The sequence below is a fragment of the Nyctibius grandis genome, chromosome 6 (genome assembly GCF_013368605.1).
Source record: "Nyctibius grandis isolate bNycGra1 chromosome 6, bNycGra1.pri, whole genome shotgun sequence".
Lineage (NCBI taxonomy): Eukaryota > Metazoa > Chordata > Aves > Nyctibiiformes > Nyctibiidae > Nyctibius > Nyctibius grandis.
In genome coordinates, this window is record NC_090663.1 from 28,096,154 (window position 1) to 28,112,222 (window position 16,069).

At 42.6% G+C, this 16,069-nt stretch overlaps 1 protein-coding gene across 8 annotated transcripts in view; it reads left to right on the forward strand.

Moving 5' to 3' along the window:
* LIMCH1 (LIM and calponin homology domains 1) overlaps positions 1-16,069 on the forward strand; it is a 188,135-nt gene that overhangs the window by 58,928 nt on the left and 113,138 nt on the right. For 7 of the 8 annotated variants that reach the window (XM_068403830.1, XM_068403832.1, XM_068403835.1 and 4 more), the window contains exon 2: positions 8,015-8,085. In XM_068403830.1, the coding sequence (XP_068259931.1) occupies positions 8,015-8,085 (71 nt within the window). Of the gene's footprint in view, positions 1-8,014; positions 8,086-16,069 lie in introns of those variants that run through there. The other variant, XM_068403837.1, reaches the window with a different exon arrangement.

The following is a 16,069-nucleotide window of genomic DNA, read 5'->3' on the forward strand; positions in this document are numbered from 1 at the left end:
CCCTATTTTATTCTGTTGTTGCTAGAAAAAAAAATTTAATTCCTCTTAAGTGTGAAAAAGAGAAAGTCAACTCCCTGGCTCTTTACAGAATAGTGTGAGGGTGAACAGCCAGAGGAAAAGAACAAAGGGGACTTCAGCATGACTGGTTAACTTCACAAATTGCAGTTAAACTTAAGTGACCAGAAAGTGGAAGATCTAAAAATAAATAATGGTAAGTGCTTTCTTTGCAGATTAATCTTGCTACCCAAGTGTGAAATCTCCCCCCTTCTCCCATGCATTCTTTAAATTTTTAAGTTCCATACCACAGAATTTTGGGTGGTTCATTGCTGCCTATGTTAGTCATTCTAAGCTCATGCTGGTTTTGTCCTTGAGAGTAGAAATATGCACTAAAGATATTTAAGTTGTTCATGCTTTTATTGATTTTTAGTAGTAAATCACCTCAATACTGTAATGCCTTCGAAAGCTTTGTGCAGAGTGCTTGTAATTCAGCTTTCCCGGCAGACAGGTACGCCTAAATCAGTGATTGTTGCTCTTGGGAAGCTCCATTCATGTAGTATTCAAGTTTGTCTGTGCTAAATCAACTAGCTTCCTAGTATTTGTAATAAAGCCATTTAGGACTGGCTTATATTGTTATAATTTTAGCAATTTAAATCCCTCTGCTGTGGCATAAGAGAGAGGGAGCTCACACAGAGATGATGTGTTGTGTCCACTTTTGCAGACAGAGCAAAGCATTGCACGTGCAGGACGTGGCAGAACCAGGAGCCGGTCAAGGGTCTCCAAGTCCCGTTGTGCTGCCATAGCAATGTGGTACAATTCTAGTCTGCAGATGTAAAGCTGGCTTTAAATTTGTCAGTGTTGTTTAGTGCAGAAATCTCTTGTTTATGCCACATGAAAAAGGAATTTAACTTGCATATTCATGTTATTAGCTCAAATGGTATGTCAGAAATGGGGAAGTAGGAATTCATTACTCCAGAGATGCCAAATCCTGATGCCCTAAGAACTGTCATGCTGCTTTTGGTAGTTTGTGGTCCCTGCTGCTTCTATGATCCAATGCTTTCTATTTACATACCTGTGATTATTACAGTTTAGGCCTTACTGTCACATCTCCCTGAAGTAAAAGCAGTGTGTTTTCTAGTTAAGTAGCAGGGTGGGCTTTTTTCATTCACGTCAAAACTTATATAGGGCAAAATAGTGGTTGTACAAAATTGAAATGCAGCGTACCCATGTACAAAGAAATGAACAGCCTACCAAACTTTTTGAAAATCTTTTTCCTTGCTGTCATGCTTCACAAGCTCTCTAAAATGCGTAATGAGTAACAAAGACCTCTCCCTGCTGTGACTGTATTTTTGTTCACTGCTTTACATGCTATTTTCAGATGTGCACATAGAAAATGAAGCTGCCTCTTTTCAAAGTGTTGTCCCTGATGACTTAGTGTTTATTCAACTACTTACGTCTTGTTGGCCAAAACAAATTTCACCTGAGGCCAGCATCTGCTCACTAATTTGTCACCTTTTCTTTTTCGTGCCCTTAAGCTGTTTTGACACCAGAGGCTTCGCAAGCTCCATCTGGTGAAGCACCAGCAGCAATACAAAACGCAAGGAAAACAATGTGAACTGAAGCTTAGTGAAAATAGAGTCGTGTAATATGGCGCTGGTTAGTGGCTGGATGACAGCTATCCTTGATGACATAAATTTAGGGGCATGCGTAACTGCAAAGAACAAAGGAGTTAATCAGCAGCAATACTGTATATACGAAGTGTTACTGTGTGTAAATACATATTAAAGTTGTTGCCATAAGCTTGTGATAGAGAGTCAGTGTGCTGTGGTTTAGTCTCCTGATATTCCTTTTGGAAAAACTTATTCATTTTAGGTTTGTTTTCTGGGTTTGTTAAGTGTCAGTGAGACTGAGAAATCCCTCCGTCAGTCAAATAATTGCCCTGGTTGAAGATACTTGCAGCTTTTTACAAAGACGAAGATACCATCCAGATGATGAATAAAAACAACTCCTCACATAAATGAAGCACAGCAATAAATTATATTGTGTTTTGCTTCTGTTCTCTATTTTTTAATTTACAGTATGATATGGAAAGGCAGCTCTCTTCCTCTCAGCTTTATAGAACTTATTAAAGAAGTGGCAGGCTTTTTTTAGTCATGATTAGCAGCATACAGCTTGTGTTTTGCCTTTAAGGTGCTTCGTTTTAACTTTTGTACCCCTGCACTGCAGAGGGTTACAGTGTACTGGCGTTGCAGAAGGGAATAGAGAACTCTTCCATGTATCCTTCTTCTTCCTGTACTGACCAAGCATGCTGGTCTCTACCTTTGACCTTGGTGTTTCATCCAGCAGTCAAACTGGAGGCTTTTTTCCAGGGATGGAGGAAGATAGGTTAGTAGGAGCAGACCAGTGCTTAGATTAACACCATGAACACGGTCCTGTGACACATGCAACAGTTTTATGATACCGTGGCTAATGCACATGCTTTCCTTTTTACACGAGTTTGGGCAAACTCTAGTATCACAGAATCAATCAGGTAGGAAGAGACCTCTGCGATCATTGAGTCCAACCATTGCCCTGACACCACCATGTCAACTAGACCATGGCCATAAGTGCCATGTCCAGTCTTTTCTTAAACACATCCAGAGATGGTGACTCTATCACCTCCCTGGGCAGCCCATTCCAATGTCTAATGACCCGTTCTGAAAAGAAATTCTTCCTAATGTCCAACCTGAACCTCCCCTGGCGAAGCTTGAGGCTGTGTCCTCTTGTCCTGCCCCTAGTTGCCTGGGAGAAGAGGCCAACTCCCACTTCACTACAACCTCCCTTCAGGTAGTTGTAGACTGCAATAAGGTCACCTCGGAGCCTCCTCTTCTCCAGGCTAAACAACCTCAGCTCTCTCAGCCATTCCTCGCAGGTCAGACCCTCCAGAGCCTTCACCAGCTTGGTCACCCTCCTCTGGACTCGCTCCAACACCTCAACATCTTTCTTGAAGTGCGGGGCTCAGAACTGGACACAGTATTTAAGGTGCAGCCTCACCAGTGCCGAGTAGAGAGGGACGATCACTGCCCTAGACTGGCTGGCTACACTATTCCTAATAGAGGCCAGGATGCCATTGGCCTTCTTGGCCACCTGGGCACACTGCTGGCTCATGTTTAGCCAGCTGTCGATTAGCACCCTCAGGTCTTTTTCCACCGGGCCCCTTTCTAACCACTCTTCCCCCAGCCTGTAGCACTGCATGGGGTTGTTGTGGCCCAAGTGTAAGACCCGGCAGTTGTTCTTGTAGAACCTCATGCCGTTGGTCTCGGCCCATCTATCTAACCTGTCCAAATCCCTCTGTAGGGCCTTCCTACCCTCCAGCAGATTGACACTCCCACCCAGCTTGGTGTCATCTGCAAATTTACTGAGGGTGCACTCAATCCCTACGTCTAGATCATCTATAAAGATATTGAACGGCACCGGCCCCAGAACTGAGCCCTGGGGAACACTGCTAGTGACCGGCCGCCAGTTGGACTTTGCCTCATTCACCACCACTCTCTGGGCTCGGCCATCCAGCCAGTTTTTAACCCATTGAAGGGTCCACCCATCCAAGCCCCGGGCAGCCAGTTTGTCTAGGAGGATGCTGTGGGAGACAGTGTCAAATGCCTTACTGAAGTCTAGATAGACTACATCCACAGCCCTGCCCTCATCTACTAAGCGGGTCACTTTGTCATAGAAGGAGATCAGGTTGGTCAAGCAGGACCTGCCTTTCATAAATCCATGCTGGCTGGCCCCGATGCCCTGATTGTCCTGCATGTGCCGTGTAATGGCACTCAGGATGATCTGTTCCATCACCTTGCCTGGCACCAAGGTCAGGCTGACAGGCCTATAGCTCCCTGGATCATCCTTCTGACCCTTCTTGTAGATGGGCGTTACATTTGCTAATTTCCAGTCAGCTGGAACTTCTCCAGTTAACCAGGACTGCCTGTAGATAATAGAGAGTGGTTTGGCAAGTTCATTTGCCAGTTTCTTCATTACTCTGGGGTGAATCCCATTGGCACAGCAGGTCACTAACTGTCTCCTACTGGATTACAGGGGGTTCACACAGCCCCCCGCACCTGACTTTAGGCTCTGGGGGCCGAGTCTCCTGAGGACAACCAGTCTTGACATTAAAGACCGAGGCAAAGAAGGCATTGAGCACCTCTGCCTTTTCCTCCTCCCCTGACACTACACTACCCTCCTCATGCAGCAAGTGCTGGACGCTCTCCTTGACCCTCCTTTTGCTGTTAATGTATTTGTAGAACCTTTTTTTGTTATCATTGACCGTAGCAGCCAAATCAAGCTCTAATTGAGCTTTGGTCCTTCTAATCTTCTCCCTACACAGCCTGGCAACATCCCTATAGACCTCCCAAGTTACCCGATCCTCCTTCCAGAGCAAATAGGCTCTCTTTTTTTCCTTAAGTTCTAGCCTAAGTTCTCTGTTTAACCAGGCCGGTCTTTGTCCCCGACGGCTTGTCTTCCTACACACCGGGACAGCCTGTTCCTGAATATTTAGCAATTCCTTTTTAAAGCACGTCCAGCCTTCCTGGACTCCTTTGCTCTTCAGGACTGACACCCAAGGGACTCTGTCCACCAACCTCTTAAACAGGCTAAAGTCAGCCTGCTGGAAATCTAAGGCAGAAGTTCTGCTCTTGCCCCACTATTGAAAACTCTTAACATTTCATGGTCGCTATTCCCAAGACGGCCACCGACCCTCACATCTCCCACTCGTCCTTCTCTGTTCACAAACAACAGGTCAAGAAGGGCCCCTCCTCTGGTGGGCTCATTTACCACTCGCATGAGGAAGTTGTCCTGCACATATTCGAGGAACCTCCTAGATTGCTTCCTCTCTGCCATGTTGTATTTCCAGCAGACATCTGGCAAGTTGAAGTCGCCCACGAGTACAAGGGCCGGCGACCGGGCGGCTTCTGACAGCCGCTTGTAAAACGCCTCGTCCGCCTGCTCATCCTGGTTGGGTGGTCTATAACAGACTTCCACCGTAATGTCCGCCCTGCCGACCTTCCCCCTGATCTTTACCCATAGACATTCAACCTTGTCATCCTCATCATCTTCCTCAATTTCGACACAGTCCAAGCACTCCCTAACATACAGCGCTACCCCACCGCCTCTCCTGCTTCGCCTGTCTCTCTCAAAGAGCTTATAGCCATCCATAGCAGCACTCCAGTCATGAGACTCATCCCACCACGTTTCTGTGATGGCAACCACATCATAACCTTCCTGCTGTACAGTGGCTTCTTGCTCTTCCTGTTTGTTGCCCATACTGCGTGCATTGGTGTAAATGCACTTCAGCTGGGCTAGCGGCCTTGCCTCCGACGCAGGCCTGTCACCCCTAGGTTCATTTGTGGTTGCCCTGGTCTTATCCCCCTCCCCCCTTGAACCTAGTTTAAAGACTGTAGTATGCACCATGTGGGACTCTGTTTGCAGATATGAGAGTGCCAATCCTTTTGCTTGAAGTCACATTAAATCCTTGCTCCTCCTGCTGTCAGCGCGCTGAGCAAAGGTCCGCTCAGACACATGTAGGAGGCTGGGCTGTGGGCCTGCCGTAGTCGTGCCGAGGGTATGGCCCAAAGCAGCCTCCTGCAGACAGCGGGGGAGGGGTGTGCGCACACACGTATGTACGCGTGTGCATGTGCCAAGAAACCGAGCTCTGATTTCCTCTGGGAAAGGTGGACCCAGCTTCTTGCTTCTCTCAGTACCCTTTGGGTTTATATTTGTCATTTATAATGTAATTTTCACACTTATTTTTAGTTTTCAGCCTTTCTCTGTTGAACTGTTCTTACATTTTAATTGGCTAAATCAGGAGACTTGTAGCTGATTAATGTTTCCCCTCTGCAGCTGGATCATCTAGCATGGGCATAAACCTTTCCTTGTCTCATTTACTTCCAGTTCCTTTTCAGACAGACATGCACTGTTCCTGGACCTTCCTGTCTTTCCTCACCTGCTGTCAGTTTTTGTTGTACCTCTTGCTGGATGAATTGTTGTTCCAGCTGTGCATTTACATTTCATTATTTTAATTATGCAGCCAGAAATTATGTATGAAACCTTCCTACATCAGCGGTAATGACAGCGATACTCAGGTGACAGCTTTTGGCAGGTAGATTCTTACCTGAATTGTGTTTCGGTACTGGTCCCTGCTGAATGAGGGTGTTCAACAAACATAAAAAGATTGACTTCCATAGCTGGAACAGTTGATGTTGAGGAGTGAAATAAGATAACTATCATTATTTATTTATTTTTGATTTTACATGGATGAAAAAAACACTGCAAGTCAGACTGTTATGAAATAGCTTTTGCTGCTCCTTTCTGTGCTGTACTTTATTTTACGGATAACATAAAAGTCAGTTTTGATATGCTTTGTCTATCGTTCATCCTGAATGCTAATGCTTTTATTGTCATGATTTCCCTCTGTCCCAGCAGATCAAGATTAGAGACAGTTTAAATGATTAGAGGTCATTTACTACTGGCAAATTGCATCTAATTTCTTCTGAGGTATGAGGGCAACACAGTGCCTTGTTCTACTTTATGCATTTACATAAAATCTGATTGTCAACTGATGTCTTTGATACGCTCTTCAGAGTATGGGAGGTTAAAATTTGCACACTGTTATACCAGTTTGCTGGGAGAAGTTCCTTCATGTTGAGAACAACGATATGTTTATAATTAAGTGGGGGATTAGGTTTTAGGCTTTGCATTTGCACTTCAATTCAAAAAAAGTGTTGTTCTCTGTCTAAGACTTTGCATAGCTATAACCAGCATTTGTGAAGCTGGTGCATTCGCTAATCCCGTGGGAAAGTGCCAAACTTGTCAGTTTTTTATAAATTGCTGTCTTTATGACAGGAAACTGGGAGGGGAAGGGGTCTTGTATCTAAATGGAACAGTAAGGAGAAAATGGGGACGTAAGGACAGATGTGTCTCCAAGTCACTATTCTCTATAGTGGAAGCAATGCCCAGAGCAAGGGTCTTGCTGAAAGATTGGATGCGAGCCATGAGAACTCTGTAAGCATCCGGTAAATGTTTTGGCTGGGTGAGGAGAAGACCTCCTGGAGGACAATTAAAAACTAGGCAGGCTTTTTTTGCTTTGTTTTGTTTCTGTTCGGCACTCTCTAAACACAGCAACTATTTTTATCTATTTGTTGGTGGTAATAAGTATTCTTTACTTTTAACTGAACACGACATCTGTTGCGAATGATTTGAGGATGAATGGCAAGCCATTGTCAACATGGTAGTGAGTCATAAAGGGGGGTTCAGTCATGCCTGTAGCATCCGGCACCCTCAGGTGAGACTGGGATTCCTAGATGGTTCCTAGATGGTCCAGCCCTGAGTAGCACAGACTGGCTTAAGAGCTCCTAATGCAGAATGTACCTTCTGGTCCAAGTATCCTTGACAGGCTGCAGACTGTGAGTAGGTGCCTAAACCTTTGCTTCCACTGAGTTTGTATTCACGCTCACAGTTGACTTCATGATTTGAAATATCATCTAATGTTGTGGCATCTGTCTGAAGGGCTATAACTCATGCAAGCACTTCCAGTTGTCTTTGCTTGTTCTATAAAGGTGATAGGTTAAAGGCCAAAAGTTCAAGCCCAGATTTCTAATGTGGTGCAAAAAAAGCAATAAAAATATATAGTTTGTCTAAATACAATAGTTTTAAAATTCAAAATGTTATACAATAAAATTTTTAAAATATTCTGAAGATTACGTTGGAGGTTTTGGTTTGTAGTTTTTGGTTTTTACTTTTCTAGAAAACAGCTCTGTTATAATCTCTAGTTGCACTGGCCAGACCAAATACTTCGTTCTATGTGTTACATAGCTCAGTGAAATGGGAAGGAGGAAGATGGTTGATGGACATGACTTAGTCCTTTGGCAAGGCCTGTGAAGCTCAGGTGTTTCCTATGCAGCAGATGCTTTAACTGAATGTTATGCATTGCTCTTGTAAAGTGCATCTTCTAATAGATGTTACTTTTCTGTTTCTCCCTACTCTTTTGCAGCAAGTGACAGGCAGAAGTTTTGGGGAGAAAGACTTTCGTTCTGGATTAGAAAACGGCATTCTTCTGTGTGAGTAAGTAACACTTATGGTTTTGGGCCTTGGATACAATCTTGACTAAAGCTCAAATGAACTTGAGCTAGTATGTCCAATTATTGGTTTCCTCTTGCGAGTTTTGACATTGTGCACGGTGGTATTTCACTGCAGCGTCGTTTCAGTGCCAAAGCTATTGTTATGGTGATGATTGAAATGTGGCTTAAAGAAAACAGGTTTTGCAAAGTGCTTCCCTCATCCCACCCCAGCTCCTTAGTTGAGTTAGTAAAGTAAAAATGATGTTTGCTTTCTGGTTTCCTTTTATTTAAAGATGTTAACCACAGATTGGCAAAGGGTGTTCCACACCTGCCTGTGGACGTCTCTGCTACAGTGAGGCGTTTTGGACCAACTCCAGGTCCAAGCACTGTCAAGAGTTAGCCATCTGAATACCATCAATTCTCAGCTGCTTTTATAGTTTCTGGAAAGGTTAAGCATCCTCTAAATTTTACCTAAAGGTGTATTTGCATGATGTGTTTTGTAATTTTTGGACAAGAGACGCAAGTTAACATTTGCACGTTTCTCTCTGTGGTTTTAATAGCTAGCTTTAAGGCAGAGTCTTCCAAAAACATGATGTGGGCTTAGATGCAAGCTGGTGACTTTTAAGAGGAATTTGGAATTGTGCCCTAATGCCCCTAGTTCTTTGAAAATCCCATGCAGATTGTTAGGAGTTTGGGAAAATCAACTGATCTGAATCACATGTATGGACCCATTTCTTTCCCTGGGCATGCAAGGTTGTCACTGAGGTTGGTAAAAGCTGTCTTTGCGCACCAGAAGGATGGAGCTTGTGCAGAACTGAATGCACATTGAAATTTATAAATGAGATCTCCTGTGATGTTTAGCTGGACTATTGGAGCTATTGGTTAAGTTTTATTAAAAAAAAAAAAAAGTACTGGAACTTGGTAACTGTTCTCAGCAATAGAGTTGAGCTACTATCCTGTAACTCAACTCTAGGTAGCTTACTTACAATAGCTTTGAAACCTACTTGTGTAAATACCGTTGTGTATCTCACTGGTGTCATTAATCAGACAGCCTGAACTTTAGCTGTTAAAGGGGGAAAAAAACATAAAGGAAATTATATGATCTGGTTTGATTTTAGTTGCATGTCTTTGCCGAGGAGTGGCTTTGGGAGGAGGGAAGTCGTTATTGTTGATCAAAAGTTGTGTAGCTCGGAAGGAGCATGTAGTTTACCTCTTTGTGTTTGAGGGTTGCCTCTTGCACAAGATCTCTCTCCTCTGTGTCTTCAAGGGAAGTGCTGTGTGCTGAATCACTTCGGTGTTCTTTAAATGTTAAGGTTGAATTGTGTTGCATGAAAAGTAAGGGATGTGTATTTTGAGATTAGATTGTAATCTTATCTACAAGTAAGCAGAGGTAGTCTGATTTAAATGCTGTAAATCGTTAAGACAGAAAGCTTAACTAATGCTTTGCTAATGAAACATATAAATATGTATTTCTTAAGAGGCAGTGAGTTCCAGTAATAAGCCGGTTAAGGGACAACACTTGGGTTATACTACTAAATTGCTCTGTGGTGTTGGGCAAATTGCTTGTCCTGGTTTACCACCTGTGTATCAGTGCAAACCAGTCTAAAGGGATCTGTCTCCTCAACCTCAAATCTGAGAGGACGTGATGTTTGCATTGTATCCTGTTCCTGGCAGCTGTGGTTAGTGGATAAAACTCTATAGGCTACAGACCATTCATTAATCAAAGAGGTACCCATCTGGCCTGCAAGTCTGGCTTTCTGATGATGGACAAATTATGAGGCCAACAACAAAAGCTTGCTCCTCACTGGTTGAGTCCACTGTAAAATAAAGAACTCAACAGAAATTTGGGTTGTAACATTGAGAGCTCTTAATGTATCTTCCAAAAGTACAGGCTTTGGCAAGCGAAGCACTGATAGTGTTTTGTTTGTTTGTTTGTTTTTTTATTTCTTGGTCAGTGAAGAAGTGCTAGTAAAGCTGCTACAGAGGGAGTATTGTCTTTGTAGACAGGAGTTTTCTGGTTTATCAGACCTACTTGGGTACCTCATGAACAAAATGTAACGGTTTTTAAGCTCGCTCTCAAATTCTTTTCAATCTATTATGCTTTCATCACAGCTGACCTCAACAAGTAGATGACAACCTATATCTCAAAGTCTCTGATAAGCTACCGGAGGCAAGAAAGAAATGATAGCTGTATTAGTTTTCTGAAGATGGAAGAATTCCATTCATTGCATTTGGTCTGGTTTATCTGATTTGTTGAAATTTTAGGGAGAAGCTAAACTTGCCTCAGTTTATCTCCACAGGACAGTACTCACTGCTAGCGTCATTAACTGGCAACTCATAGCCAGACTTGTGTGGCTGATGTCCACGTAAGCATGGAGTGTTGCTTACTTCTACATGGCTGTTTCAGTTTTTTCTGTGCTAGTTGTACTTTGTGGTGAGGACTGAAAGCGAACTTGGGTCCTGAGGGATCCCAGCAGCTAGAGGACTGGAAACTGATGCCAGGAATGGGGACACAGCCAGTACGCCCTGAGTCACCCAGACATGTCTCAAGCTACCCTCTGACTTTGCAGGTGTTTTGCAGAAGGGAGAGGATGGGGAGTAGCCACCATGCCAGAGTCCATTCCCCAAGCAGTCAGACAAGCCACATGCAAAATGGCACAGGGGAAATCTTTGTCTGTGCCTAGAGCAGGATTGTTGGAGCTTTAGGTGCAGTAGTGCCAGGCCTCGCTCCAGTTGATCCCAATATCTGTGGCCTACACATCCTGCAAACTCGGGCAGACATTACTACACCGGTTATAAATGATTCATTCACATCTAGCAACTATCCACGTATTTTAATAAATTAAAACTAATACAGCTGTGCAATGCCAAAATCTTGGATTCTTGGGAGGGACGTGTTATGGACCACCAGCCTGACTAACAGAGTAGCCCTGCACTCGTGTGCTAGCCACAGGCACCCACAAGCCTCATGCCTGCCTCTCAGGTAGCGTTCACACTGTGGCTGGCATCTCGATCTGGCCTCATTACGACACTTTTATAGCTTTCAGGAGCTGAGGAGCATATATAAACAATGCAGGATGCCATAGAGCAGCATGCTGACAGATGAGAGTAACACAAGCCCTTCCTTCTTGCTGGATATTTGAAAGCCCCCTTGTGCGGATGCCCTGACAGTGCTGGCCCTAATTGTTCACACAGCTGTGCTGAGAAGCCAGTGACTATGACCTCTGTTTGTCTGAAATGAGTTCATGGCTTTTTAGCATAGCTGTCTGACATCAGCGCAGATGGTGATTTCAGCAAGGGACATCATAGCTAGGCGGAGGCAATTCTTGCTCTGTTCTTGCTTTGTGTATTAAATTCTCATAGGCAAAGACTGAGGAGTTTCCTGGCTACACTTTGGCATGGGTGGGTAAATGTGCCCTCCTGGGGGCATGGTGGAAAGCTATATGAGGCAGGAATACACCACCAGTAGCAGGAAGTATCACTAGAAATCCCCAATTTCCGGTCAAGCACATGTTCTTTTTTTTTTTTTTTTTTGTGTTACATAGCTTTAGCATTTAGATTTGACCCAGATATCATAAGAAGCTAGAGGATTAATCAGGAATAAATTAGATCTGGTTGTTGCAGTGCTTACGTGTTCCTATTCTATGGATTCAGGCATCTGAATGAAGGTTGATTGCAAAAGAAAAAGTATGTGCTGTCTCCATCTGCCTGCCAACTGATTTGGGTAGTTCTGTTGCTTTTCTGAAACAGCAGATAAGAAAGCTGAAGTTGCTTTTATTCCTAACTATGCAACAATTGCTATTATTAAGTTTAAAAATGACTACATGAAGACAAAAATGCATACGTCTTCCTGTAACCTTGCCCAGTTGTTACTGCTGTCATATTCTTGCAAGTGTGGTTTTAAGGTGAGCAGTTCCTTTCCATTCCCCTTGCTGTCCACCTCCCCTTGCCCAGCTCTGCTACTGCAGGATTCCTTGTTTCTCATTGGGCCTTCAGCAGTTAGAGAGGTCTCTGTGGGGATGTGAGACTTGGAAAATCCATGTTATTTACTTGCTTTCATATGACTATCCAAGGGTGATACATATCCAATACATCTGTAAGCATTTCTGGCATGCAACTGGGATCATATTTTCTCTCAAGCTTTCTCTGGAATCAAGCAGTACTAGGAATCTAGCTGCCCTGAAAGTTTGTTTTAGTGATAATGAGATTCTAAAGTCAGGAATAGGACCAAACCATAAAGAAGTAACAATTGGGACATGGATCCTGGGCAAAGGACCTTAAACAAGGAACTCAAACTGAATCCAGATTTAGATATCAGCAGAAATGATTTGGCTTTGAGTGGAATCCAACAGCATCATGATTGTGTGTAATACTTTGGGTTCTATATGTAGAACAGTTTAGCTGCATGTCTGTTTTATGCATGTATGCAAATCAATTTGTAGCAGTAAATGCAGGCATAATAAATCTTTGATTTTTCTCAAACATGAAAGTTCTAAGAATATGCAACCACATACCTTAAGAAGTCATGGCATTAACATATAAAAGTGAAAGAGGAATAACCATATGTGGTTAAAGATGGATGTCACTTGCATATGCAGTTCTGGATACCAACTTATGAGCATTTTCCCAAACTTTTCTTTGTTTCTTAGAGACACTTATTTTGTATATTAGCACATGGTAGCTTAGTAAGATGTACAGAAACTATGCCTATTGTTTGAAACCAGGATTCTTTGACTCTGTAATTTTTTCGTTATTTTTGGAAAGAGCAGATACAAAGGTATTTTATTGCTTTTAAGTAATCTTTGTAAAATTGGATATGTACAGTGAACTAAGGAAAAAGTTTTATACTTTTTCTCATGTAGGACAGAATCTAGGAAAGGCAGTTCCCTTCAGCTGTGCATGTTAGGAGTATATGCTCTTAAAAAGTACAAGAAAGTTTGTAGGTTTTACTTTTAAATTTAAAAAATGGAGAAGTTAGTCATGCACATAGATTATTTTAATAGTATTTAAGAAGAAGTGAAGTATGACTATAAATTTGAGTGAGCTGAAAGTGATTGTGATCAAGAATTACTTAATGGAATTTGTAATTTACTCTGTCATGAGAATAATTTTCTTCTATAAATAAGAAATCTCCTTAGCTTGTGTTCTTCATGTCACTGGTGATGAATGAACTGCTTTTTCTCAGACAGCAGAGTTTCTTTGGGCTTGCATCATCGTTACAGTGCATCTGACCAAGCTTTGGGCTGACATGAATGCTGTTTTCAGCAAGGGCTGGATATGTGCCAGATCAGTGCAAGTGTAATGCTATGGAATAGTAAAACTTTTGTCTTCTGAGTCAGTGGTACTGTTAGGTATGGAGAACAGCCTTCACTGTATATGTGGTGTTTCAGTTGTTTGGCTGTTTAAAAATCAAGTTGTTCTTGCAAATCTATGTCACATGTAAAATTACCGTGCCACTTATGGAGATCTGGTAGGGGAAAACAAATACTCAGTCGTCTTTGTAGATTGTAGGATTTTGCAGATATGTTATTCAACTAGTCTGTCAGTGCTACAGACCTGGCATCAGTTCAGCATTTGGCTGTGTAATGTACAGTGCAGAGACTCTTGTCTTGCCAGATACCTCACTGGAGAAATTAGTGGATTCCCAACCCTTATGCTTAATTAGGCTTTTGCTAGAATTTCCTGTTCCTGGAAACTAAGAAGGTATTTGAGTTTCATAGGCATACTTGAAGTTCTGAATGTGACCCATGCCTTGAGGTGAGAAGGGATTGGTGTTCTCCTGCGGTTTTCAGGCTCTGCGTTGTAAAGCCAAAACATTATCAGTTTCATGGATTTGGTGTGTCTCCAGTTCAGAGAGACGGGCCCCAAGGCTCATTAAACATTAAGATTTAGGTTCATGTGAGGACATTGGAAACAGTTTTATATGAATCCAGAGTTTTTAATCTTTAAGGTTTATTGCTGTGTTATAATGAAGAGCTATTTATTAGTACAGTTTAGGTGAGGGGTCAAAGGTGAAGTAAACCGTAATGCATGAGGAGAGTAGCCATTGAGGGACATGCTTGAGTACACCCAGAATGGCCTGTCTTTGTATTTATGTTAAAAAAAATATGCATCTCAGCAGACTAAATAGTAGAGTTTTTTCAGTGGAACTTGTTAATTGACAGGGCAAGAGACTGTGGAACAGTGACCCATTCAAACAGAGTGTTGCTCAAGTGCAAAGCAAGGTAATCCTGAGAGAGGGTTCAGCTTTCCAACAGTGTGTGTTTAAGAAATTATATTGGATATGTTCTTTGGGCAATTATCCATGGCCATTGCTGCTCACTGTCAAACTATGTGTGAATTGTAAATCTATAGGTGCATGGGACACTCTTCATGTCAGTCGTTGTGGTGGTAGGTTCTGTATAAATAGCTTGTGAAGGTGTTTACAGAATATTCCCTGTTTCTTTTCTTGAGCTGTTTTGCAAGGCCTCTGTCTTGTTCATATTTTTAGTCTTTGGCAGAGCAAGACACATGCTATCCTGTGTTTGGCATGCTTGTTTTCTTAGTCCTACACATTTGCATATTTCTTTATTCACCTTTTACTTATCGGACTGGACTGTGATCCCTTTATAGGACAAAGTCAGTTCTGTCCTGCTTGTTAAAAAAATCACCTTGTTCATCTGATCCTAAATAAATAACGTTAGGGGTATCATTAGCAAGCCCTCAAGAATGTTTTCCCAAAAATATTTTTGTGACCTCAAGAACATCTCTGTGTTTTGAAAGTTCTTTACCACTTCCTTTGCAACAAAATATTTTGACTTTTCATTGTCTTCTGTTTCAATGTGATTTGTTCATTTTTAAGATTAATAGTGGATTTTTCTCTCCTTTTCAACTATTTGGGGGCATTTTGGAGCTGCCACTAGAGCATGAGTTTAAAATATGTGGATACTGAAGCTGTCTGGGCTAATAATTATCAAGTGCTGAAAGGCTGCTTGTTAGAATGTAAATCTGTAAAACTTAATTCAAAAAGAGAAATGTCTCCATGAAGGCTTACTGTGGATAGAATTTCGTGAACTCTCAAATATGAAGTGCCCTTTTACTTTAAGATCAGGTCATTAGTCAGCTTTTCTTTTTAGGAATATGATCTGTTATTTGAGTGAAGAGCTCTGTTGGATACCTATCCCTCCAGCCTGGATTGATCTGTGAACACACATCACCTCAACCTTTCTTTTTTCCCGTTTCTGAAGCTGACTGTCTGAAAGTGCTTCTCTTCCATTTCCTCTTAGCAACAAGGTCTTTTTGAAGGCTGAGTTTTGGCAGCCATCCTCTGAATATTTTCTTAACTGACGCTTTCTTGCAAGAATTTCATGGGCAGTTGTCTTGGTGCTTTTCATTCGATCTTTTATCAGCTGTTGCCTGAAACGCCTTCTCTTCCTGGCAGAAGTTTTTCAAATTCTTAACTGGTGATAAACAACCTCGGGAAGGTCTAATAGGTTAGTCACACAGTGGCTAGTACTGATTTCAGCTTGTCTGTCCTGCTGTGGAGATACCTTATCTCCTGGAATGCCAAGCCTTGGGGACAGCACCAAATAGAGCAATTGATTCTTCCCATACCTACCAGAGCTGGTTTTTACTGGGGGCAGGAAATGACCTAGCTTCTCCTTATAAGACTGGGGATGGAGCAGCTTTCCACTTCCATCGTGCCCTGTCGTTTCCATAAGGTAAGGCAGCTCTAAGGTTTTAGCTTCTGTGCACTGTCTTACTGTTCTTCATCTAACAGCTAACTAGGGAAGAGTCCAAGCCAGCACCTGGCGCAGGGGAAAGGGAGGCTGGGTGTGTGGAGGTTGGACTGCAAGTGGAAGGAGGACTTCAAGAAGTGAAGAACAGAGGATTGTCCTGACTCAGGACAGGTGCATAAATGTCAGGGATGGTGGGCAGAACTCCCAGCTGAGAGCCTGAAGGCTCTGAAGAATAGGTCAGGTGTGTGTATAGAGGCTCAGGTTTTGTGG